The 25,129-nt window shown below is 42.9% G+C and overlaps 2 protein-coding genes across 2 annotated transcripts in view; one reads left to right on the forward strand and one right to left on the reverse strand.

Moving 5' to 3' along the window:
• The first annotated feature begins 618 nt into the window (after positions 1-618).
• On the forward strand, positions 619-4,942 carry LOC115405707 (transmembrane 6 superfamily member 2-like). Its single transcript, XM_030115383.1, has 10 exons — positions 619-710; positions 1,669-1,772; positions 1,847-1,944; positions 2,027-2,130; positions 2,919-3,001; positions 3,081-3,205; positions 4,126-4,227; positions 4,334-4,426; positions 4,519-4,638; positions 4,733-4,942. Exons 1-10 carry the CDS (start codon positions 619-621, stop codon positions 4,940-4,942), a joined length of 1,131 nt encoding a protein of 376 aa, XP_029971243.1.
• A 2,772-nt stretch (positions 4,943-7,714) lies between these two features.
• The window catches only part of LOC115405465 (neurocan core protein-like), a 51,775-nt gene continuing 34,360 nt past the window's right edge, over positions 7,715-25,129 (reverse strand). The window contains exons 13-20 of the mRNA XM_030115051.1: positions 19,683-19,799; positions 15,946-16,059; positions 13,166-13,217; positions 12,512-12,618; positions 12,118-12,200; positions 11,527-11,671; positions 9,684-9,866; positions 7,715-8,076 (exon numbers count right to left, since the gene is read on the reverse strand). Coding sequence (XP_029970911.1) covers positions 7,958-8,076; positions 9,684-9,866; positions 11,527-11,671; positions 12,118-12,200; positions 12,512-12,618; positions 13,166-13,217; positions 15,946-16,059; positions 19,683-19,799 — 920 coding nt within the window. The 3' untranslated portion in view covers positions 7,715-7,957. The remainder of the gene's footprint in view (positions 8,077-9,683; positions 9,867-11,526; positions 11,672-12,117; positions 12,201-12,511; positions 12,619-13,165; positions 13,218-15,945; positions 16,060-19,682; positions 19,800-25,129) is intronic.

Below are 25,129 nucleotides of genomic sequence, written 5' to 3' on the forward strand. Positions count from 1 at the left end.
AAAAATGAGTGTAAAGTGAGTCTGGTAAGAAGGACTTCGAGAAGAAAAATGAAAGAGAGAGCAGCCACCAGGGGGCAGTCTGCACAAACACAGAGGGAAAGTTGACTGACCACACAGATGAGAGGGCTGACCCTGAAGGTCACACAGCACGTGATGGGGAACACTTCTAGTGTCATGTTGATTTATCTGCTTCATAAGCAGTGTGCTAAGAGGGAAAAGTGATATCTTTGTGCTGCGAAGAGCACATGCAATCTGTTTTTTAATGATATCAAAATGTAAATTCATTGGAATGAAATGGTGTCAAATTACAGAACCCATTGAAATGACGCAGGTCGAATGTGTGAACGTTGCCTTCCTCCCCCCTTCACGCTTCCTCTCATTGACCTGATCTGTGTCGAGTTGAACTTTGAGACCAGCCAGATAGCAGAAACACTGCAGCACTCTGTTGCTTCATCACAGATCAAAAGGCAACTGGAGACACTCCTTTTAATCATCTGCCTCCTCGGGACTGCGGCTCGGGGGGCTCGAACATGCTGTTTCTGTCTGCTCACAAACCTGCTTAGCTGGGATTATTTCGACTGGGACTCCTGTTTCAAGTAAATACAGTTCTGAGTGAAAATGAGGCCGCCGGTGGAGGTCTGCGTGTTTCTGCTCTCCCTCCTCGCTCCTGGAGTTTTGTACGCCATGAACAACATCCCCGCTCTTCAGGAGTAAGTTTGTTATTTTCAGTCTGGCCTGGCCTGTTGTTGGGAGGTTTGGGAAGGTAAAGCTGCTGATAGCTGTGAACTTTGAAAGGTTTTGGACATCAAAGAGTCACTTGAGGCTTAAAGTTACAGCAACCTAAAATCTAAATAAATAAGTTTAAGGTGAGAAAACAATTCATGCTCTGATTCCATTCATGTCTGTCCTGTAGGCTTGGTTACTGGACTTAAAACTGAAAAACACCAAGCCCAGAGGTTTGCAATCTTTATGGAGGCATTTTTACCACATTCCTCCCAATTTGATTCATCTGAAGCCACAAAACATGCTTAAACTTTAACTAAATTTACCAAAAGTTAAAAAATTACCAAATTTAGAATTTAAATGTAAAATTTTACAGCTCGAAGTCACTCATGACATAAATGTCTACTTCCTAAAACTGCTATAAAAAGCATAGATCAATGATTTTTCTGCTATTTGGAATAAATCTTTAAATAACTTTAATTGTGATCCAAATAATGAAATTTGAGTCCTTTAATTGCAAGACATTTACAATCATTATTATAAAAAAATCCATAAGAATGAGTTATTTCCCATATGATGGCTGGCTGGATGATGCTGTCTTTAATCAGTTTTTAAAATGCCCAAAGTTTCCCATAAATATTAACTTTTATAGACTGTGACTTTTTGTTTAGCATCACATTTAACATTTACAACCATGTGAAGTCATTTGAGGACAAAATTCACCACTAACAATATTTAATCATGAAAGTCTGACATTGAGAGGGACTGTAGCAGCTTGAGGGATGTGATGAATATCTTTGATCATCAGTAGATATCTTCTGCTTGTTTGGTTCAAAAAAAATTATTGGATAACACATTTCAAGACAGAATTTTGAGTGAAATCTTGCAGCATGATTGAATTTTCTGCTGTTTATTCCCAGTAAAGCCCTCACTGTGTCTCCTCAGGCCTCTTCCCATCCTGGGAATGGGGATGGTGGTTCTAGGATCGCTTCTTATCCTGGTTCTTCTCACCGTGCGGCACAAAACTAAAGTGGATCCATTATTTTATGGTAAACGCATCCTCTCAGACGAGTGAAACGAACTTCCAGTGCTGCTCTGACCGTGCTTTCACGCTTCTGCCCAGTGTTTGCAGAGTTTTCCTTCACATGTATGGTGGGCCTGACCAACGCCTTGGAGCAGGACGGATTCATCTCCGGCTTCATGGGCTTCTATCTGAAGATGGTAACGCCGACTTTATGCTCTCCCAGGCTCATGTTTCATTTTTTTTATTTTTAGAGATTAAAGTTTGGATTGTCTCTTTCAGGGTGAGCCTCATCTGAGTACTGCCTACGCCGTCATGATGTCTTACTGGGAGGGCGTCGTGCACTTCATCCTCTTCCTCACCATAATCCACCGAATGTTCACAGGGTAAACACCATCACTCATTTATAAGATGAATCACTTCAGCTTTTTTTGTTCAGAAGAGGTTTTGAAATGTACTGCAGTATAAAAGAAAACTTTTTCAAAAGTAAAATAATATGTGATGCCTTTTTAAGACATCTCGAAACATTTCTTAACCTGCAGACTTCATATATTGATGTTACATGATTAATCTAAAAAGGCTTATTTATCTAATAGATTTAATTATTTGATTTTTACTTCTTCATCTTATGCCATAATTCTAAGTTTTTCTATTGTCTTTGTCGTCGCCTCAATCCAAACCTTTGGAGCACAATTCAGAGGGAATATCTGAGGTGATCCAGAGAAAAGGCAGCAGCAGATCAACTGTCACCATCTTTTATTATTATTATTATTATTCAGTGTTCCCTCAGTTTATCTTTATATTTGATCTTCATTGTTATTTTTATTCCTCATTTTTTATAATCACTCAGGTTACTGTTATCTGTCTTTATTCTTGTATTTGGTGCTTACTTGCCTCCCTTCTTTATCTTGTTAACGGTCCTGTGAATCTAAATGTGCTTTATAAATAACATTTGATTGATTGCTCATTTAAATTAATCTCTTACTGTGACAATCAGCTGCCTTGATTCTGTCACTGTCACTCTGAATTGACCTCATGGAGACTGAAACAAGGAAGGATGAAGAATGTGAGGAGGAGAAGCTACAGAGATTTCTCTTCACGTTGAGAAAAAAGATCCAGCAAAAATCATTTTGCAGCTGCGGACGAGTTAAAAGATGGTTTTGTGCACTGGCAGGAAGTCTTACCGCAGCCTGGGCCTGCTGTGGGCCGGTTCATCCATCGCACATCAGGTTGTCCACATCCCAGGAGTCGTTATTGGTGAGAGCTTTGTTTTGTTTGAGCACGTCTGCAAAGTGTTGTTGGTGAACGTCTATTCTGATGATGCTCCTTTGTACAGGGAAGTATGGGTCCAACATTCGGCCGGCCTTCTGGAGGAACGTGCCCTTCTTTTTGGTTCCTTTCTGGGCAGCGTTCCTGCTCTTCAGCCGACCGAGAGAGATGCCCATCGTCACAGCAGACAAGGTGAATCCAGGCAGATTAAATGGAAATCACTTACAGTCTACAAAAGCAGATGATTGGATCTTCACTGTCTTTGAAATTTAACATGGATTGATTATTTTCTGAAATGATTCAACAATTTTCTGTTGATTGTAGAACCTTGGTTCCTTTTATTAGTTCAGAGACACACGTTGCATCTCTAAAATATTCTTTTTAAACCCATCATGTTACTGACATGCTGCCAAATAACCTGCTTGTTTGTAAAAAGCCCCTCCAGTTGATTTTATGTCTCACATTTTCTGCTTTTCTGGTCATTTGTTGCTACAATCTCAATTGTTTTGAGTGTGTTTCTTCAATCAAACTCAATGGATGTTTGATCTTTCAGTTATACAATTTATTATTTGTTTTACTAAACAAAGACAACCGTGATTTGTAAGTGTGAAAATTGTGAAAGAAGTGCTTATTTTTTCAACCCTTTATCAGCCGACCATTGAAATGCGTGAGAGTTTCAATCGTAATTTGATTGACTTTTGCTTTCTGACTGAACTTTTAAAATGTAATTGAATCCCAGTTCATTTTTACTACTAGATTGGTTGGGTTTATGGTGCACTCCTATCTATAGAATTATCAATGAACATGCAATAAATGATTACTTCTGGGTGGGGCAGTGATTCGCACTTTCACTTCACAGCCAGAAGGTCAGGAGTTCAAATATCGGCCAGGCTTTCTGTGTGGCGACTTCATGGTCTCCCTGAGCATGGCTTTCCTCCAAGTACTCCTCTCACAGTCCAAAGACAGGGTGTGACGTTAATTGGTGTACCTGTCCTTACTACGTGGCAAATCTCAGATGTGTGATGAATCTTATCAGTTGATTGGATGAGATAGCGCAGATGATAAATTCACAGCCTTCGAATGAAATGAACGAATGAATTTTTGTCGAGCAGATTGCTTCAGAGCAGAAGAAAAGTCTGCTGTCTCGACCCATCGACCTGCTCCTGTCGCTGCTCTTACTGGGAGCCGCAGCCTTCTGCGCCTTCAGAGGCTTTGTACGTGCAGAGACTTCTTTTAAAAGAAATCTTTTCAAGCGTTTTTTTTCCCCACTTACAGAACTCAGTCATCCATGAAAACTGCTGTGCTGTAATCTCCTCCCAGGTGGTGCTGGACTGTCCCATGGACAGGTGTTTCACCTACATCTATCAGTACGAGCCGTACCTCAAAGACCCGGTCGGCTTCCCCCGGGTTACGGTCAGTGACGCCACGCTGAAGGAACCGAATGAACAGGATGTTCCTGGTAAGAGAAGAACCAAGAGTGACCCTGCGGTGTGAACTTGTTCCAGATGTTGGTGTACCTGTTCTACGCTCTGCCCCTGCTGACCGTGCTGGTCTGCGGTCTGAACACACCGGGGTGCAGCTGGATGTTGGACTGGACCGTGTTCTTGGCGGGCGCCATGCTCCAGGTACGGCGGCTCTGTGATTGTTGACATTCCTTGAAAAAGCAGACAGCCCCGAGGCTCAGGTTTGCCTCCTCCTCTCCCTCCTCCTCCTCCTCAGGCCCAGTGGTGCCATATCGGAGCATCTCTGCACTCCCGCACTCCTTTCACGTACCGAGTCCCGGCAGACAAATGGCGGCCTGTTATCGGCCTCAACGTGCTGCTGGCTGCCGCGCCGGCTTTACTGGCCCTGCGCTGCCACGCCAGCCCCGCTTATTTTATGAAGCCCGTTCCCAAGGGACAGGCCAACAACAAGAAGAAGAGGAACTAGACCACACACAGCCGCCGCGGACTGTCGAGGAATACTTCATCGTGACAAGGCTAATGTTTCCTGGGACTTTCTTTAGTGCACAAACTGCATTAAGCACACAATTTTTCCACCTTAAAACCAAGAGGAAATCCATAAACATCGCTCTCTGAGTAAACTGTTCAAAATCCGTCACCTCACACAGCACTCCCTGCTCTGCACGGACTATTGGACCCTGATAAGAAGGCTGTGGACTGATTGAACAGCATTCAGGTGACTCATGCAGATACTCCAGCTGGTATCGTCCCATCTAACCCGGATTATTGGGGTCAGGAACACACTGCGGGAGAGAGACGGTCACCTGTGTGTTCTCACACCTTCATTTGATACTATCAAAAAAAAAAAAAAAAAGAAAAAAATCACCCTCTGAAAAATCTGTGAATAACAGAAAAAAGCTGTAAAGATTTAATAAACACTTGAGTTCCTGAATCATTTTGAAGTATCTGATAAGAGAGATAATTCAATTAAAGTTCAGTTATGTTTTCTCCAACAGTCTAAAAATGCATATTTTCAGTTTACAACATTGTAACACTAAAAGAAGCAGGTCAAAAGTCAAACATGAGTCATATTAATGACCGTCCAGAGGTTTGCTTTCTATCTTATAAGCGAGATCTTTCCAAAGTGCCTCTCAGGCTTTGCTGCAACTAGTAATTCTTGGCTGAATGCTGGACTTCCTCCTGCTGTTCTCATTTTAAGATATTAATATTAACAGCTGCGAGATCTTTTATATCAATAATTACACACAGACTCTCTGAGGCCAAGCTGGGCTGCATGGTTCTGGGAGTCTCTTATCTCTTTCTGCTTCTAAACACACACAAACACAGAAATTGAGTGCATTTGTAGCTGAACCGCATTGTTACGTCAGACGTCGCTCCTGTCGACGAGCGGCGTCCTGCTGGCACAGTTCACTCTGCTCCAGTCTGATAAGAGGTGAACTCTGGACATCAGTCCTGTGTTTCATTTTCATGTGTCAGGGGAAAAAAATGTTTGAAACACGTTCACAAAAGACACGCCTGAAATGACTCAAATTTACTGTAATTGGTTTTTTTTTTTTTTTTTTTGAAAGGATGCTTAGCCCAGATACCAGATATTTACTTCAAGATGTCACATATTTCTTATGTAATTCAAAGTGTGGATTGAAAATTCTTTAATTAATCACTCTTCCAAACTCAATGTCACAATAACAATAAAAAATAAGTTTTTATAAAAGCAATCAAATCTAAAAAAAAAATTCATTAATATTAACAACAAAGAAATATCTAGACCAAAATAATCGAATCGTAATTATTTTCTGGAGAAAAAAGCTGAAAAAAGAGCAAAAACAAACAGAAAACCTCTTTTCAAGAAGCAGTTTAAGTTTGAAAAATGTCCTTCAGACTGTACGGGGCAGTCTTGCACACTCTGCTTCTTGTCTGTCAAAACTGAGGCTGCAAATTGATCAGTTTTTCTTTAATTTGTCTGAAACACTGACTATTACAAACTGTACTGCTGGGACGTTTGATCCCTGTGTGTGAATGTAACAGTGTGAAGCACCGTGAGGCTGCTGCAGCAGCAGAAAGGTGCTTTATGCGGGGAATCCATTTACCTTCTGAATATGTGACAAATGAAGGATCGTTATTTTTCATAGAGGTTCGTTACTTCTATACTGGAGGCGACGTTAAATTTGACGGCACGATGTGGCTTTGGCACTGAAGTGGATCTGCAAGCGCTGATGTGCCAGAATGAATAACGCGATCCATCCTGAATGTGTTTCCCGAAGATTATAAAACGAAAGTAACTGAAAACAAAACCAGATGAATTAATTTTCTTCACTTTATTAAGAATGGAATACAACAGCAGGACAAAAAAGTCATAAGAACACCAAAAAAGTGAATGACTGATCAAATATCAAAGGGACCAAAGACAAAAAATTGTGACATTCTACCCATCGTGTAAATACAGCCGTGCAAAGACCGAAAGAATTAAGCAAATCAGATACAATCAAGTGGTTATCTCAAGACAGTCCTTTATCAGCCCACCCACATGATGTACGCCGGTGGGGGAGGGGGGGGGGGGGGGGGGGGGGGGGGGGACCCATTAGTTGAGGGTGCTCACGTCTGGGGATGTAGGAGTCTATTTGATTGGACAAGGTCCAGCTATTGATCGGGGATCAGCCAATAACACACATCACAATATTTACAATACAGAGATTAGAGGCAATCGAATGATTAATTTTTGTTACTGATTGATTGTTGGACTTACTGGTGTAGAAAAAAATGATGTTATGTCGGCTCTCTGAGGTGTGAGTAAGAAAAGGAAAGCATATTCACGAGCGAATGGTTCATAATAAATAGTAACATTACACAAACATAGTAAGTATTAGAAAAGAAGCAAGTCAGTAGAATCAGCTATTCAGGTGCTCTATGGTGAAATTAACAGCTACAGTAACAGCACACAAACAAAAGAAGCTCAGGGTTACTCGGGGTGTGGGGGGTGGGGGGGTAGGGGGGGCAGGATGCTACCTTGCATCAATCACATCTGTGCTTCGTAAACACAATATGAGAATGGGAGTCACTGACCAAAGCAAAATGGCTGAGAACTTCTGGAAGTATCCATCTCAAATGCAGACACACAAACACGCACGCACGCACGCTCGCACACACACGCAGCTGCCAGTTTAACAGACTGTTTACAGGTGGAGGGTTCACTGTTCTTGGGCATGAATGGAGGGAGCGTGTTAGGAGAGTTATCGTTAGTGTTCACACGGACCTCGGTTAAAGGACGCGGAGAAAACAGAGAAGCACTGAAAAACACCCAAAACTCAATGACGTATTTAATGAGATTAACTGTATGTTAGAAGAAGAAAACCTTGGTTATCTGGAGGAGTAAAGCTAAGCAGAGAGCGTGGTCAGAAGCAGGGGAGTGACTGGGAGTGAACTACTGTCTTTCTGTACGGGCCATGGTTAGCACCTAGGCGTTGCAGACGTGGTATTATTTGGTTCAGTAGTAGCTGTGTGCGTCCTCTCTGGCCTTGTGTCCCTCCCCTCCGTGTCTCCTGTGTCCACGGTGTTCGTGACGCTGGTTGTGGTGATGGCGCCGGTACCGGTGTGACCGCCGGGCTGGAGGAGAGACGAACACAAGAGTGTTAAAATGGGCAGAATATGAAATTCAGGCCATGAGCGGCGATGTTAAGCAGCTTTCGCTGGTCCTTCGTCTGGATTTCATTGTTTCAGGTCTTTTGATTTGACTGTGTGCACAAGCTTGTGTTGACACTGTGGGCCTGATTCACTGAGACCCTGCATTATGCAAACAGATTTATTATCATGCAAACAGATTTAGATTTAAGTGTACTGTTGATTTACTGAAAATAGCACGATATGCTAACAGGAGTATGCAAATCAGGTTTTTGCATGCATTAGATCCCATTTATATGAGAATTCTGTTCATCTGCTTGGTCAGTCATTGAACCGAGAGATGAGTCGCCCCAAAGCAGGGAAAATGAGGGGATTTAGGGGATGATTACATAAGACTGAAAATCTGAAAATCAGCAAGGCTGTCAGACCCTGCAGCCATGAAGAATTTTCCTATTAGCGCAGCTGATTCTTAGTTACTCACTGCACCACCTAGTGGTGCACACAGGTAATGTGAAACAAAGCTATGTGGGGGAAGTCAGATGACTGTCTGGCTTTGGTACGTCCAGCAGCACGTCACCAATTTGTTTTTGAGATGAAAACATGAGTCATTTAAAAATGTACATTTTTGGAAACATATTTTAATGGTATACTAATTTAAATATTACAAATACATGACTCCTGTAACACTTTGCAGATTAAAACCAATTAGAATGCCATTAAAATGTATTGTTTGAGTTTGTTTTTTGTTATTTACACACTCATACGACAAAAGCTAAAAGATGTCAATCATTTCTAAAAAAAAAAAATGAATTGTGGTAAAAACAGGTCAAATATGCATTGCAGTTTAACATTAAGGTGGCAGACTAGTGGAAAAGTGCCATTTGTTTACTAAGAAAAAGGAGAATGAAACATCAACACTAACCCCACATAGATAATCAGCCATTAGAGCGGCAGGCTCAAGTTTGCACTTGTTGTTTAACATACCTTCATTTGTGAGTCAACAATTTAAAGATGACAGGAAATTTGATGAAAAAAAAAATGCAAATTATATTTAACCAAGCTCCCCGGCTGGGCGTCATTTGTTCAACCCGAAGCCCACCCAGGTGCTTCTCGTCTGCTCCCCGCACTTTGGCTTGATTGCAATTTCACTGATTTAAATAAATAAATACTGTTTGAATGTTGCATTAACTGTGCTTGTAAGTATCTGAACATTTAAAGTGAAAAATAGATTAAATTTTACAACAACAACAAAAAAAAGAATTGATTGCAATGACAGTCTTTGCAAGTGAGACAACTGGTGAGCATTGATATGAAATGATAATTATAATGACTATGACAACTATAATTACGAAGAGCAATTACATCAAGACACAACAACGGTATAAATCAGTGGCCTCCCGTGAGGGGGGCTTTAAAATGAACGCAGGAGAAACATGTGGTGGAGGGGGTCAGGAGAGTAAATAAATAAACACAAACACAAACCTTGAACTGTTAAAATGTAAAATTTTCACTCTACTGTTGAGAAGCATAAACAAAAGTGGTGTCTTCGACCGTCTCCTCATACAGGAGGCAGGTTTGTTGTGAACACTCACACTTTGTGCAGATGATCCGGGGCCGCTCCCAGGTGCCGTCGGCCCGGCAGCGCGCGGTGGGGATGTGGCGCTGGTAGAAGCCCTCGGAGCACTGGTAGCGCACCACCGAGTGGATGTCATAATGTGATCTCCGGCGACCTATCAAGTGGGCGTTCTCCACCGCGGGCGGGGTGCCGCACAGCACTGGTAAAGACAATAAAGAGAAAAAAAACATGTCTCATACAGCTGGAATGACTGAGCTATAGTCAATTTAAAAGACAAAACACAGCTTGGATTTGTGTTTTTCACTAAAATTGAATAGAATGTTTGAAATTGTCAGTACGTATGGGTTAAGATCATTACATCGATACGCCCAACTGATGTGGCTACAATAACTGGCACCTTATACTAATAGGTGTAGAAGCTGGATGGATTTATTGTATGTAATTTTAAAAAAGTATATTATCAAGAAACAAACGTCCTCTAGGTGGCAGCCTTGTTACTCTACCAGATGACGGAGTGAGGTGTGGTGAAAGTGAGGTGATGTGTGCAGTAAAGTGGAGAAAACCACAGGAAAAAAGCCACACAGCCACAGTCCCTCTAACCCAATCCCCCAAACCCTTACCAAGTCCCCCTGAGCCTGAACTAATCCCCTGAACCGTTACCCAATCCCTCTCACCCTAACCCTGCATGCCGATATCATTTTCTAACTCCTCCTCATCAACCTCATCCTGGAAGATCTCACTTTGTTCACATTTGATTGGCCGGATTCCCAGAAGCAAAGGTGTTGGAGAGGTCAAGTAAAAAAAACAAAACAAAAAAAAAAAAAAAAAAAAACAACAGGCGTAAACTCTTGAGGAATTTCACTTGGACAAGGTAATAATTGGCAATAACTGCTGCTTCCTGTCTGGACAAGTGTAAGTGGGTCCAGAGGAAAAAGACATGCCAGTAAGAGGAAGATTGAGATTGATATTACACTGGAAAATCAATACAGGTCTGAGAGCGAATAACAATATTCCCTTTTCAGTTTGTGTCCGTCGTTAAGATTTCTGCAGCACCTGCTGGTGCCGCCTTTCATTTAGGAAAAAAAGCAAGTGATGTGAAGCAGCTAATGAAGCCGGTTGACCACGGACGCCTGGCGTGAGAGGGATCTTTAATACATGGACAGCAAGAGCACTGATTATGAGCGGCGATGACTAATTGTTGGCCAGCTGGTCAGCGAAAAACACACGAGTGATGAAAACTGCACGAGGACGAGCCGGATCTGCACGTGATGCGATTTTTAAGCTCTGAGAAAGTGTGACAGTATCACAGCAGAAATTAGTTCATCAAGCAGAGACGGAAAACAAGTAATTGTTCCCTTGAAATCTGCTGAATCAGGAGATCTGGAAGTGTGTGAGGATGAGCCCCCCCTCCTCCCATCCACACAGAGCCCCCCGGCCATCCAACACCTAATGCCCATTAAGATCCACGAGCAGGAAAAAGGCAGAACACTTCTTGTGCTTTACTTTAGGCTTATTTTATCATTTTAATTTTTCACTCTCAAAAAAAGTAAATGGGAGAAAAAAAAAAAAAAAGTGAAAATCTCTGAAGGGGAAGCCTGCCACACAGATGACGAAGTTGGATTCCTATTACAGGTGACTCTCAACTCTCAAGCAGTCGCGGGAGAATATGGACTGGGAGCCGCGATGCTCTGGATGACGCCATCGTTGTTATTGTTGGACTACTTGCACATGTGCAGGAGAATCATTTTCTGCAGCCACAGACTGCAGCTTGCTTCAGTGGCGAAACCGTCACGCCTGCTTTTCTCACAAGTCTTCCCCCTGCATGCTCGGCTGCGTTCCGTTTGCCAGTGTGAGAGTACCTGTGCCTTTCCTGCAGATGTAGGGCAGATTGTAGTTGCAGGGCACGTCGTTCCACTTGCCGTCCTCGTGGGCAATGGTCACCACGCAGTCCTCCCCGCCTGCAAAGAAGTTGTCCGGCTGGCTCTCCCTCCAGTTCTCATAAACCTGCACGGCAGCAAGCGACAGGGTGCGCTGTCTTTTATTTGTCACATTTAAACTGGAGCTCGTGGCGTTTTGAATTGAAGCTGAGATTACTCTGTGCGCCTTCATGTGTGAGGAAGGAAAGATTTCAGCATATTCAGTATATACAGTATGAAAATTTAAATACGTTGAATAATTCTTACGAATAGATCAAAGCTTGAATGTGTCAACAAAGACAGAGCCAGACTCAATACTGCCCCCAAGGTCTAGACAAGGTATGAACTGATTTCATACAATGCCCCTTTAAAAACAAGGAGGTATTTGATTTTCATAAAAGGCCGTTTTTTTGCCATGCCTTTAATTTTTGCCTGTTTTTAGTTAAAGATGCTCATAACGAAAAGTTTTCTGAACATTGTTGAAACTATGGAATGGAAATGACAAAATAAATGAATTCTACAATAAAAACAGACCAGGTCGTTGCCGTCAGTCCACTGGAAGTCCTCCTCCACCGTGCGGTCGTTCAGACCGATCCAGGCGTTGTCATGACCCAGACCTGAAGCACACAGCAGCATAGGAATTGTTTAAAACACACTTCAGATCTCTGGTCATTTATGCACCAAACTCACATATATCTCCGAAGTCGGTAATGATTACACTTTTTCATAAACCCCTTTTGAGTTCATTTTAAGTTTCACTCAGACACACACTTCATTGTAATTAAGTTATATTTATGGATACTTCAACATTTCAATAATGCATTTTCCAAGTGTGCAACTTTACTTTAATAGCTCTACTTGAATACATCTGTTCAGCACTCCTTCCACCTCTGTGCAGGAGTTAGAGGTCAATCAATCCAAGACGTACCGTTGATGAACTCCTGCTCTGTCGAGGAGGTGATGCTGCTCAGGTGGGCGCTGTGCTCTCTGCAGTCTTTCTCTGCGTCCTCCCAGGTGTGTCTGTGGCTAAAATACCTGTGGAACGAGGCCGGGATGGACGTGAGCATTTTATAGACGATGCAGACAGACCAGTACCAAATGTTACAGAACAGAAAGTATGGTGCAGATAAACTGAGGGTTAAAAAGGCAATTACATTCCCAGCAAATTACTTTTTAAACACAGAGCTCCTGCACAAGTGGGTGAAGTCAATATGAACAGCAGGTTTATGCAATTTGCCTGTTTGAAAACAAAATCATTAAATTGATCACTTTTGATGTAAGGATGACCAAATAGCATGAAATAAAACCACGGATAGATCATAGATTCATGCAGCATGGTCTTCTCACTGTCATCCATATGATCATCCGCTAACTCACTCCATATTTCGGTGGGGTTTGAACGTTTTTCTCCTGTGGCGTCCGACAGTCGTGTGAAAAGCAAACGTGTGAGTTTTCTAATCTTAATGGGCGCTTGAGCTGAAGTACGAAATACGCTGCCTTAAAATTGTTCTTCTCTTTTGCGCCTTGAGAAAACTCATTCTTACAGAGCGGCCTTGCTCTGTATCCACCTTTACGTTCCTACCTGTAGCAGTGACCGTGAAACTTCCTCCAGCCGTGCTCACAGCCTTCGATGTCTGCAATGAGGAGAGGAAAATTAAAATAGTTAAAATATTTTCTTCTTCACACCAAGTTTGGAAAAAATGCTCAGATTAAGATAGATAGATAGATAGATAGATAGATAGATAGATAGATAGATAAGAAGTAAAAGAAATCAGATGTGCTCATCTCATTTGGCAAATCAAGATGAAAACTGTATGACTTTGGCATTTAGAGCAGCTCAAAGCATGAACTGTAATTATTCAGGCTCATTTCCGATTCAGGGCCCATGTGTCCCGCTTTCTGCACTATTGGTATTCATTAATAACACGAAGGCCCGCGGAATCATTTATAATAGTAAAGGTTAGATATTCATTAATCCTCATTACCAGCAGAGCACAACAAAGACACACCAACACACGCATGAGGAGGAGAGACGTGCATCTGGAGGAGGCTGAGCCCAGCATGGTGATGAATCAGTGTGTGTGTGTGTGTGTGTTTCGTGCTGTGGGAGGGTGATTTCTGCCACACAGGGCACAAAGCCATGTGTGAGTTTTACCTCCGTGCGTGGAGTCAGCCAGCCAGCACGCGCTCGCGAGGCTCAACGCCCTCCCTCTGCGGCGGAATTACACACTGCTGACCCTGTATTTGTGTCCTGATTGCAGCCGCGCGCCTCTCTGATTACCAAGCATGCATTTCAGATGGGTCTTTATTTTTTTTTTTTTTTTTTTTACCATATTCGATTGCCTGCATCAAACTGTTTTACACGCAGCACAAGCTTAGTTCAGTTTATATTTAGAAGAAACGCTCCATCAGCCGGCTGATTTCTCTGCCTCGGTTTCGACTCTCACTGACTGACTCACTTATTTCACTTAGCTTAGCATGAAATGTGAATTTTTTTTTTTTTTTTTTTTTGGCCGGGTGTCTCATCCCTTTCCTTTCCTTCAATTCATTTAGAAAAGTAAGTACATGACTTAGTTTAAACGACAAACATTTCTTTGACTTAGAATGCATTTGGAGACATTTGTCATTTGCAAGTTGTGCTTGAGAGGGTTAATTACTTTCATCCTCCTTTTTTCGTGTTGTGTTATTCAACACAAGGAGGAGGTTTGAGGGCACTTTGAACCTCTATCGGAGAATTGCTTGCAGGCCTCATTTAGATCAGAATTTATTGCACATGCTGCTACTCTTTTCAGGCGCTGATCCAAAAATAAAATCAAAAACTAATGAGATCTGTGGCGGAGCAGCCTGGCGACCTGTCCAGAGGGCATCCTGCCCTACATCCAGCTTCAGCCGAAACACGGGCTTCGAGCTCTCCCAAAGCGGCGTCCTTCCATCTTATGGATGATCAACAAATAAATATCCTGTACAAGAGCCACACAACACATATTCCTGCCATGAGTTTCAAGCTGTCCTGTTAATAAACAGGTGGTGATGATGCCCAAAAAATCCTGGCTGTGTAATGCTCCTTCATCGAACCTGTAAATAATCGAAGCGGCGTTTGGCTGCGATCCCTTCATGACATGAGCTGGATGTTACATAATTTTCATATTTTCATGTCTGCATTTATGCAAAGCGGTTCACTTGTTCAAGGTTTCTGAAATGACGGCAGTGTGCAAAACACATTCACATCCCACCCAGATCTGCAGTGGCAACTGTGTCCATGCTGAATAGACGCCTGCATACAATACCTGCACCGTTCACATCACAGCACTTGAAGTTAATGTTTCTGCAGAGACATGTGGGAATTTGAGTGTGTGAACTGCCTAATGAAAACACACAAATACCAACTGATGCTTACAAAGTTGCGTGTCTGTTTTTGTGCGTGAATTGCATCCAGTCGGTATCTTTCTGCGGGCGCAGCCCTCTGACATTGATACACTGTCCGATAGCAGCCCGCTGATACTGTGTTATGACATATCGCAGTAACAGATGCTGCACACTGATCAGGATTATTTCCACCGCTGCAGTTTCAGCGGCAACAAACCTTCGGCAGCCGGTTATCAGACGAACGGGAATCTTAAGTTCAGCACGATGGCTGCACAGCAGGGGGCCATTTGTAATGAGACCAGCGGGGTTCCGGTGAAGTGAGTGGGAAATAAAATAGATGTTTCCCGATGAGAATAAGATGTGTTAAAAATGATATTTCATTCTGTTAAAATACATTTTACAACTGAATGTGAAGTACAGTCAGTGAAGACAGATTTAGCTTGAGTCCAGTGGTTTTTGGCTGCGGGGCTGGAATCCTGTCCAGGTCTGCCCTGCCTTCACCTGCCCAGGTGTAATCTAGCATCCTATGACAGGATGGACATCCATCAGATGGTGTAAGAGTTGGCTCAGATGAATAAAAAGTAAAAAAAAAAAGTCAACTGTTATGAAAAAATGTGGGTAAATGTTTCACTTACAGTAACTTTTGCAGAATGTAAAAGCCTGGACCTACACACTGTAAACAAATGTCATTTATTGCTGACGGCAAATCAGACTGAAGCAACAAAAGACACAAATAAATGTATGAGCAGAATAATTGTTACACATGTAACAGGAGCAGAAAAAACGTCTGGCTCATTCATCGTAACAAATCCTGATTTGGAAAACACTCGGGATGTGATGATATTTATTTCCCTCCACACCAGTGGCAGATTTCACACACAGACCACTGCATTGAATTTATTGGTTCTGCACAGTCTAGTAACATTTTACATGTACACGGAAGGCATGATAATTCCTGTGATGTGCTTTATTGGTGTGTGTGTGTGTGTGTCGCACCTTTCTCACACGTGTCTCCTCCGTAGCTGGGCAGGCAAAGGCAGAGGAATGAATCGATCTTGTCGATGCACGTCCCTCCATTTTCACAGGGCTCCGACTGGCAGTCATCAACGTCTGCGGGGAAGAAGACGAGCTCAGAGAACAGACGGGCTGCAGATCTCATTAGGGTTCAAATTAAAAAGGACGTATTCTGCTGAAGTGGTGTTTTTCATGAAGAGAGGAGGAGGGGGGAACTGTGTGGGAGTTTGCTGCCATTCAGTCCCGACAAAAGATGAGCTGGTTATTAGTCCTGTTTTCAACGCTGAAGTGTGTCCATGTTGGTGAGCACATTATCATAATTCAAACAGGGTGTGAGGAGAATACAGACAGCCTAATCTGCCTTACATTTCTTATTTATCCTCATCCTCTCAGGAAGGAAGACGCCCTAAAAGCATTTCAAGTGTTATTACATTCTCCTCTATGTGCTCTCAGAGCTTGAGGCTGACTTTATATACATCTAATCTCTTCCTTTGTCCCCGTATGTTGTCTCCATTTACAAACAGCTGCAAGAGGAAGAAAACGCAGCCTGCGGTTTGTACGTTGCTTTTTCTTTTTTAATGCAGTTAGAAAGCAGACATAAATTTGGTGGATGTGTCAGCGGAGAGGCTGATCCTGACCAGGAGGGAAGAAATACGAGTTTCAGCCTCTATTCTGGCAGACTTCCCTCCTGCTGAAGAGGCCTGAAGCAGCAACAGCAACACTTCTCGCTGGAAGGCAGCTGCTCTGCGGTTATCTGCAGCTCTCTAACCTCCGTGTGTGAGAGAGCCAGGAAAAAGAAACATTTTTCTTCAGAGATCAATAAAAGTATCATTTTATCATTGTGAAAGGGCATGATATTATCTATGTGTGTGCGTGTGTGTTTTTTTATTTTTATTTTTTTTTGGGGGGGGGGTGTGTGTGAATATAATACACCCCACAATGGAAGAAATCTATTAAAACTCACAGCGAGAGTGCAGAAAGACCAGCTAAAACTTACAGCTAAAGTATTTCCTCACATCTTAGCGGCTGCTTAGTTGCGAGCAAAGAGCCGAACAGTGAAAAAGGTCAGTGGCTGTGAAGTGCTAAATGTGTCAGACGGAGTGAACCACGATGACCTTTAGCTTCATCCCAAACTCCCACATTTCTGCACTGCCATCACCTGAAGAGCTGCAGCTGCAAAAAAGCTTCCATTTCAACCAGCTTATGGTTAGTGGGCAAAAGTTACTTTTAGAGCCTGAGGAACTAAAGCCAAATAAGAAAAAGCTGCTGCCAGACTGGTAGATAATGCCAACAAGACGGCTTGGCTCTCGCTGCTGGTGCATTTCAGAGCTGATTTTAGGATTATTATTATAAGGTGAGGATGGGACTGAAACCTGTGCACACCCCAGAATGCTTCACTTCATGAGATCAGGTCTCTGTCAGGGATATCCAGAACTAGAGTAAAATAAAGGGTTGGTCAGTTTTATCTCTGCCCTGTTACTTTTCTGCTGAAAACACAGATTTCAAAATGCCCTTTGTTCAGAACACAACAATAATACTCCATGATAATACTTTAAAATACTCCAGAAAACTAAAATCAACCTCAAGACAAGCCGTTGTATAAATCTGAATCCTAATGATGAGCGGTGTGACAGGACATAGGATTTGTGAGTTCACAGTTTAGCGCGCACGTGCGTCTCTCATTCTCCATTAAAATCAGCACTGCTCTTTGTTGTTCGATGTAAAAACACTCTGATCCCTGCGTCCCTCTCATCCATTATGCAGAGGGGAAGATGCTCCTCGGAGAGAGAATACTGCAAATTCTGCAAATCCATAACAAAGCCTCCCAGCGTACTCACACATCTGCTGCTGGCTGTCAGTTGGATTGTCTGTGTGTCCCCCCCGTCTGTCGCTCTGTCGCGCTCGACACGCGAAACTTTGCGAGCACTGGATGTTCACAGCCTGGGTGGGACTGTGAATACTGACGACTGAGCCACTCCGCCTGGCTCATTTATTCGGGAAGTGTTAAACTCCTTAAGGAACGGCTGCTTAATGAGCTGAGCATGTGTTAAGGAACAAATTAGGACCCTCAGGGCAGATTTATCCCTCGGTGTCAAGGTGTCAGACTACCTGTGCAAAGGTGGGCCTGGTGTCTCCGCCGGGATGTGCAGGGACGTGACGAGGCTCACGGGCACTGAAATGGAGCTATATGTGGCAACTGGTTCAGTTTGAGAAGTGGGTTCAGTGATGAACGTGCCGAAAACTGTATCTCGATGTTCAACAATAATTTTACTTTAAAGCAGGCGTGTGTTTGCTTCAAGACATATAATCTGGCTTTCTGACACCACTAAACTATATGACACTGACTCAAGCAACCACAGTTCAGATGCAATCTTCTGAGAAAAATCAGGTTGTGAGGAGGGAAACTACGTGCAGGGAGATGATTGATCAGGAACATTTTCACAGAAGATGCTTTTGTTGCTTCCCACCATCTAAAACGCGCTCGTGAGGGCAGCCGGTGTCTTGGAATTTGCAGTGAGTGTGAATGTGTGTGTGGGCACCAGTCTGCCTCTGTGTGTGAACCCTGTGATGGATTGGCAACTTGCCCATACTGCGCTCTACCCTCTTCCTCGGCTCGGACAGGCTCCAGACTGCGATAAAGGGAGTGTAAAGCAGCGGTTTCCAGCCAGGGAATCTCGGTGGAGGACACACACTAGCTAACCCTAACCGTTTGCTTGCTGCTAAATGTGCAGACGGGTGAAGATAGAACCTTCTATCTGTCTTCGATCTTCATTATTGTGTAATTTGGATGGTTTCCAGGGAGCTGAGAGACGTGTGTCAAATAGATTAGTACTGATGACCCGTGGGGGCAGTGTTGAGCAGCACAGCGCCGGTGTGGCCAGAGAAAGGAACAAAGAAGAACTGTGAACACCTCATGAACCTGCTCTGCCCCATATTTCTTGTCTTGGCAGTGTCTTTCCGCCTGTCTGTGTTGACTAATTTTGAAGGGTTTGTGATCTCCCAGGAGGTAGTAGATCTGATGTTTGTGAAACTTCTTTAATTGCTTTGATGGCATGAGTGCTGCTCTACACCGATCAGCTAATATCCTGCTGAGAATTTCATCTACATTCCATTGACTGTAAGAAGCACATCGCAAATAAACTTGTGAATGAATTTCAATAGTTTTGGTGATTTTGGGGATTTCTACTCATAAATGCTAAATGTTTTTTTTTTTTTTTTCTGACATGATAAAACCAAAAGAGGTATTCACATCACTCCCGAACCCAAAGGTTTTTTTTTTTTTTTATCTGTTCTGTTTTTGAGTGGAATGTGCAAAAAAAAAAAAAAAAAATCAATTCAACTTTAAAATTCAGGTCAAACTAGTGAGGTCCGCATGTGTAAAGGCAAAAAACAAAAAACAGCAGAGCACTGGGTGAGATTTGTATCAGACTGCTGTGAACGTCAGAAATCATGAAGCAGAAACTGATTCCTCATTTTGTTCTACAACAATCCTTTAGTTAGTACAAAATAGAAACTAATCAAGTGAAATCTACCTTTGTATGACCCTGACAGTATCGACATAACCTTTGACCTGAGTCGCCAATCAGCCTGGTCTCACGGTGTGATGGACAGCTGAGCTTTTGACCTGGTGAGGCCGTTATTTACAGACTGATACAGGGCAAATTTCAGAATGTGTGTTTGTGTGTGTGTGTGTGTGTGTGTGTGTGAGCGTCACCTACCGATCTCGCAGTTCTCCCCAGTGTATCCTTGCGGGCAGTAGCAGCTGTAGCCCGTTCCCTGAGGAAGGCACTTCCCGCCGTGCAGACACGGGTTTGTCACGCAGGGCTCCGCCTCGGCTACAAGAGGCAGACGGATGGGGGTGGAGGCGCATTCAGGAAAAATAAAGCAGTCAGTTAGTGAAACTGTGCAATAGAATATCTTTGGAAATGTACGTTTTTTTTGTTTTTTTCCCCCAGTTTGTAACTGCGAGGCAGCCATCTCTCAAGAATTTCATTTAAAACTCACACTCTCTGCACCGTCACTGACAGAAACCTCATATGTTGAAAGCGACGCTCATTTATTGCCAAAATCCATCGCATACATAGTTTGACATCGTAGCCATTGTACAGCTTTTCATATAAAAATTTGAAAAAAAACACAATCAGTTCCAAAACTGTTTCGTCAAAAGTGAATCTTAAAATTGCCCCTCGATGTGTCCCCAGGAAAAATCCCTGCTGGGAGTTATTAGCATGAGTCTTCACACTTTTGACTGTTCGACTCACTTGAACTACTGGAGTCTGAAGGTGGCAGCACTGTAAATGCAGCCAAGTTTTCCAAGGATGGGCAGGTTTTTCCATCATGTAGCATTTAAACACCAAGAAGATACATCAAAATGTAGTGTAAAAGGAACTTTGAGATTGAGTTTTCTGCTGCAGGGGACCGAGATGCCATGTGCACGAGGGAATGAACATGGAGATAAAATCCAGTCAGGAAAAAAGTTGCATTAAAAAAGCTAATGCCAGAGAAGCTTTGGAAAACAATATGAGAACAACAATACTTTATCAAGATTTTCCACAGCTGGTTGATTTAAAAAGTATAGCATACTAATGGAGTGTGTTGATTAAAAACAAACAGAAATTTAATGAAGTTAATAAGATAACACAGTATCTGTGCTCCAATCATCTTGCAATACCGCTTTGTAGCATAAGATGGTGTAGTGAGTCCTTTATTTACTACTGTGGAAGCGACAGGTAAAAAAAGAATATGGATATTAAGGGCTGGTTTGTCTTCCACTACAGACATACATAATAATAAAGGAAGCAAGTTCAATAATAAAGAAAAGGTCCAGACCACATCTTTCTGAGCACATGGCTTAAGGGGACAGTTTCAGGGACAGGAAAACCTGGGAGGAATTTAGTGTTGTGTGCACAACTTGGACAATTCAGATGAATTTGATCAGTTTTCTGATGCCACCTCTAACCACAAGATGGTGCAATGATTCACTTTTCAATTCTTCCTACATTCTGTCTGCAAGGCAAAGAGAAGAAGAAGAGTTTATCGGTAATGAAACTTAAAGAAAAGTGCATCGCTACTACACAGTGAGAAAATGTGGTATTACAGTTATTGCCTTTCGACAAATAAACAAAGCAAGTTCCATTAATATTAAAGGTCTCCTTCAATGAAACTACAGGGAAAATATTCAAATCTACATCTACCTTAAATGTAAATGCTATCATTTCTATTGTTGCTGGGATTGTGGATTAAAAATAAAAAGTATAAATGTGTGACTCAGAACAAAAAACAAACATGGCGCCTCATTTTCCATCGCTGCTGCTCAGCCAGATCCAGCGCTTACAACACATGCATATCCATTTCACACTCTCCTTCTTTTCAAAGAGATCAGAAGCCAGAGAGCCTCAACCTCGCCATCCACTCACAGCCACAGTTGTCATGGTTACCATATGGAAAGCAAGCTTCGGCTCACTCCATCGGGCGTAGCGGCCGGTGTGAGAACTTCAGACATTAGCCATCCCTGACAGGAATGAGCAAGACCCCCCGCGGAGCGCCTCAGCCCCACCATTCAACCGCTAAATGCGTGCGAGTGTGTGGTCTCCCTCCACAATCGCACATTTCCATATCAATTGACAGACGACCACGTGTTTTTCCCCCAGAGCCGCTCATTATAGCAACTTAAGGTCTTTGAAAAGCAGCGCTCGTTCATCCTGACCACGGAGGCTCGGCTGTGGGAGTCTTTGTTCTGCCAGCTCTCCCCGACACCGAGGGCTGCCGAGGAGAGGGGGGGTTGATGTGCGAGGTTGATGGTGTGTGTGAGCGTGTGTGTCTGTGTTTACATGGCACGATGAGCGAAAATCAATAGCACGGCCATGATTAGCCCTGATCCCCCCAGCCTGTCCAATAACTAACCAGAAGCAAACATCTCAGGCTCACATCCTCTGAATTATCATCCCGCCGCAACGTCGAGCGAGAAAAATAAAAGTTCAGGGACGACAAGAAGATTGAGGGTTTTCAATCAGCAGAACTCGGGTGCTGAGCCAGATTTCTCTGCAGCTTCAGCTCGGTGATAAATTTTCTGAGCGGCTTCTTCCCGTTCATGCTTTGAATTCTGCTGAAGTCAGGCGCTAAAACCGGCCATGCATTTCATTTAACGCGCGTCAGGGGTGGACCGGCATGCATTCGCACCCTCCGCATTGGTCAAGGTCATGGCACGTACTGACAAATATCAACTGTTATGACATCTAGATTTACTGCCCTCTGTGTGTGTGTGTGTGTGCGCGCGCGCGTCGATGCGTGCACGTGAAAGATAAACCTTCTGCGTTTGGACGTTCATTAAAGCGAGTGGTGCAAAAAAAAAAAAAAAAAGAAAAGAAAAGAAAATCAATAGTGTGAGGAAGGAGTTGACAGAGTGGACTGTCCCCTCACTCTGCACAGCCACCGACACGCCACAAACAACAAGCCGGCTACAGCAAAGTCCAGCTAATATGTTTACAGAGATACGACAGTTAGTGAGTAAAACCTGTAAGTAGTAACTCCTGCATATACTATCTGGTTCTGAACCAAACCAAGAATTCACTCAAAGCAATCAAGCAAGGAAACATAATTTATAGATGTGATAGACTGGTGATTGGTCCAGGGTGATTTTGCTTATTGATAAATGTCATCCCAGTATGAATGATTACAATAGCTGTAATTGATATTTGCAGTTTGCAATATTTCTATTTCACACAAAATCATTAAAACCATCAGAAAAAATTGACAAAGCGCCAGCCCCATTGCCATCTCAAAGACAGTTTTTGATACACCTAACCATTGTCAGCCTAACCAATATTTGATTCACCCTTTATGTGCTACAGTAAGTTTGCTGTTGGAGATGGTGTACAGTTTTTTTTTTTTTTTTTAGAGTCACTTCAGGTAAAGGAAATCAAATTTTAGAACAGCATAAATATTCTGTTGTCAAATGTCGATCAACTGTGCAAATCATAGCCACAAAAAATGTGCTTTATCTGAGAAATACGATTCACAGAAGAGTACTGTCGGCCTCACGTGTGTGAGCTGTAAGCTCTGAGAAGGCCAAGGAACAGAAAGAAAGGTGAAAACAAAGCAGGTGCCAAGAAGAAGATAAGAATTAGATTTCACAGATCAGACATGGGAAGGAAAAAAGAAAAATCTGTGTGGTTCATTTGCGCGTATGCGTGTGTCTGTTTGTGTGCACGCGAGCGTGCAAGTTGCAAAAACAATGAGCTTTGATGAAGCTCCTCGAAAACAACCTGAGGCTTTTATTTTCTGCTGTCTCTCATTGATTGAACTGACTGATGAAGTGCTCCGTGATCCAGTCGAGAGAGCAGATGGAGACCACCACCACCATGAAACACCCAACCACGAGGGACAGAAGCTGGAGCTGGAGCTGTGCACGCCAGACAGAGAGAGACGGAAGCTGAAAAGCCATTATTCTAGCCACAATCTCCAGCGGGCGCATCCGTCCAGCTCTTCTGTTTGTGTAGCAAAGATATCACTGTGTGTTTGTGTGTTTATGGCCTTCTGCCTGCATGACTCCGGGGTCTCTCAGTCAATCAATCAACCCTCATACTGTGCACTAGCAGCCCAGATGGTTGCCCTCGGCTTCTTGTCGATACAGTTTACAGCTGTTTTCCATCCGCAGACTCCTGGCGCTCCGGCGCGGTCGGCTCACCACGCCTGTCGCAGACATGAGCCGCTCTCACAGGGAGCAGAAATAAATCACCATAGAAATGTGTGATAGGATGAAGCCCATGGGGTTTTTGAAACGCTCAGCGATGGGATGCTTTCTCCGTGTGCTCTCATTATCAAGCAAAAGGAGCAGTGGTAAAGCAGGTGGCCGGCCAGGAGCTTCTCTGTGCTGCAGACTTAATCATCAGATTGTGCAGGGCGGCTGCGATGGAGTCTCTGCTGCTGCGGCTGGTGGAAATAAAAAGCTATGTATCTGGGGAAAACGCCCTGATTCTTTTGAATAAATAAGCCCGTGGCAAGGTCACAGGAAAGAAAATGAAAAGGCAGTCTTGGAGTATAATTTATTTTTCCTTTTAACCACCCAGAACCTTATTTTTACTTGTTGACTAGCATTTCTTTGAGCTACAATGACAAGGCATGACTGAGTTCTTGAGACTTAAGAAGAAACATACAGATGATCGGACAATGGTCTGAAATTAAAATTATAATGTAGTCACTCAACAGTTTTCTTGCTTACTTTGCAAAATATTCAAGAGGAAAATCAAAATTATTCTATATGAATACTGTTGCAATTCCCAGTGAGTTATTCCAGGAGAGTGGTATCCCCCCTTCTGGTCAACATATCCCCCCCTCTCATTGATCAATTATTTCGAAGGGGAACAAAATACAACTCACACTGATTAAAACTTCACCAACAGACAATACAAAACACACCAAAGTCTTTCAAAATCCAAGTAAACAGAGCATATTGAAGTGATGGAAAACCTGTCAAATTCTGTGAAGGACCTAGAATCAATGGGAAAACCCACAGTTTGATCCCTGCTGAGTTTGAGAAAGTTTTAGTAGGATTTCATGTTCTGTCAACAGTCATGGAGGGCTGAAAGGTAGAGCCGTGTGTCATCCGCATAGAAATCAAGCTGTATTTCATATTTCCTTCACCTTCAATTCAAGATCACCTGCTTTTACATTAAACATCTGACTGTGTTCAACCTCATAAGGGATATAACTCTTTGAATAAAGGTCAGGTCGGTCAGAGAGAAAAAGTCCTCACAGACTTTTCCATGCTCACTCCACGGTTGGCTTGGGACGAATGTGACCCTTTCCAGTCCCTCCAAATGACTGCAGGGTGACGGTAAGCACAGAGCCTGAGGTCAGCCCCGGCGGCTCCTTCAACCCTCCGGGTCTTTAGTGTTTGGGATTCAATTAACTGGAAAGCCAATTGGGATCCAGCAAGCCAACCTTCAAGTAAAGGTCACCAAGATTAAAGTGTGTTAAAATGACCGAAATGTTCTTTTAACATTCAATTTGGAGGTGTAAATTTCTTTTTTAACTCAGCTAGAAAGACAAAGTGAGTGGAAATAACTTCAAAAGAATTCAGTTCTTTGTTCTGGACATCTGAAGCGCATCGTCACACATTTATTTTCAAGTCTCCAATGCTAAAACAAAGTTCAGTGACTCTATT

Source organism: Salarias fasciatus, chromosome 18 (assembly GCF_902148845.1).
Source record: "Salarias fasciatus chromosome 18, fSalaFa1.1, whole genome shotgun sequence".
NCBI classification, from domain to species: Eukaryota; Metazoa; Chordata; class Actinopteri; order Blenniiformes; family Blenniidae; genus Salarias; species Salarias fasciatus.

Excerpts from the sequence above, each read along its gene's own strand:
- LOC115405707 (XM_030115383.1), top strand. The coding sequence starts at position 619 with ATGAGGCCGCCGGTGGAGGTCTGCGTGTTTCTGCTCTCCCTCCTCGCT. Across the intron at positions 2,131-2,918 it reads ATCCACCGAATGTTCACAGG|GAAGTCTTACCGCAGCCTGG; the intron begins GTAAACACCATC and ends GTGCACTGGCAG. Across the intron at positions 3,002-3,080 it reads CATCCCAGGAGTCGTTATTG|GGAAGTATGGGTCCAACATT; the intron begins GTGAGAGCTTTG and ends TCCTTTGTACAG.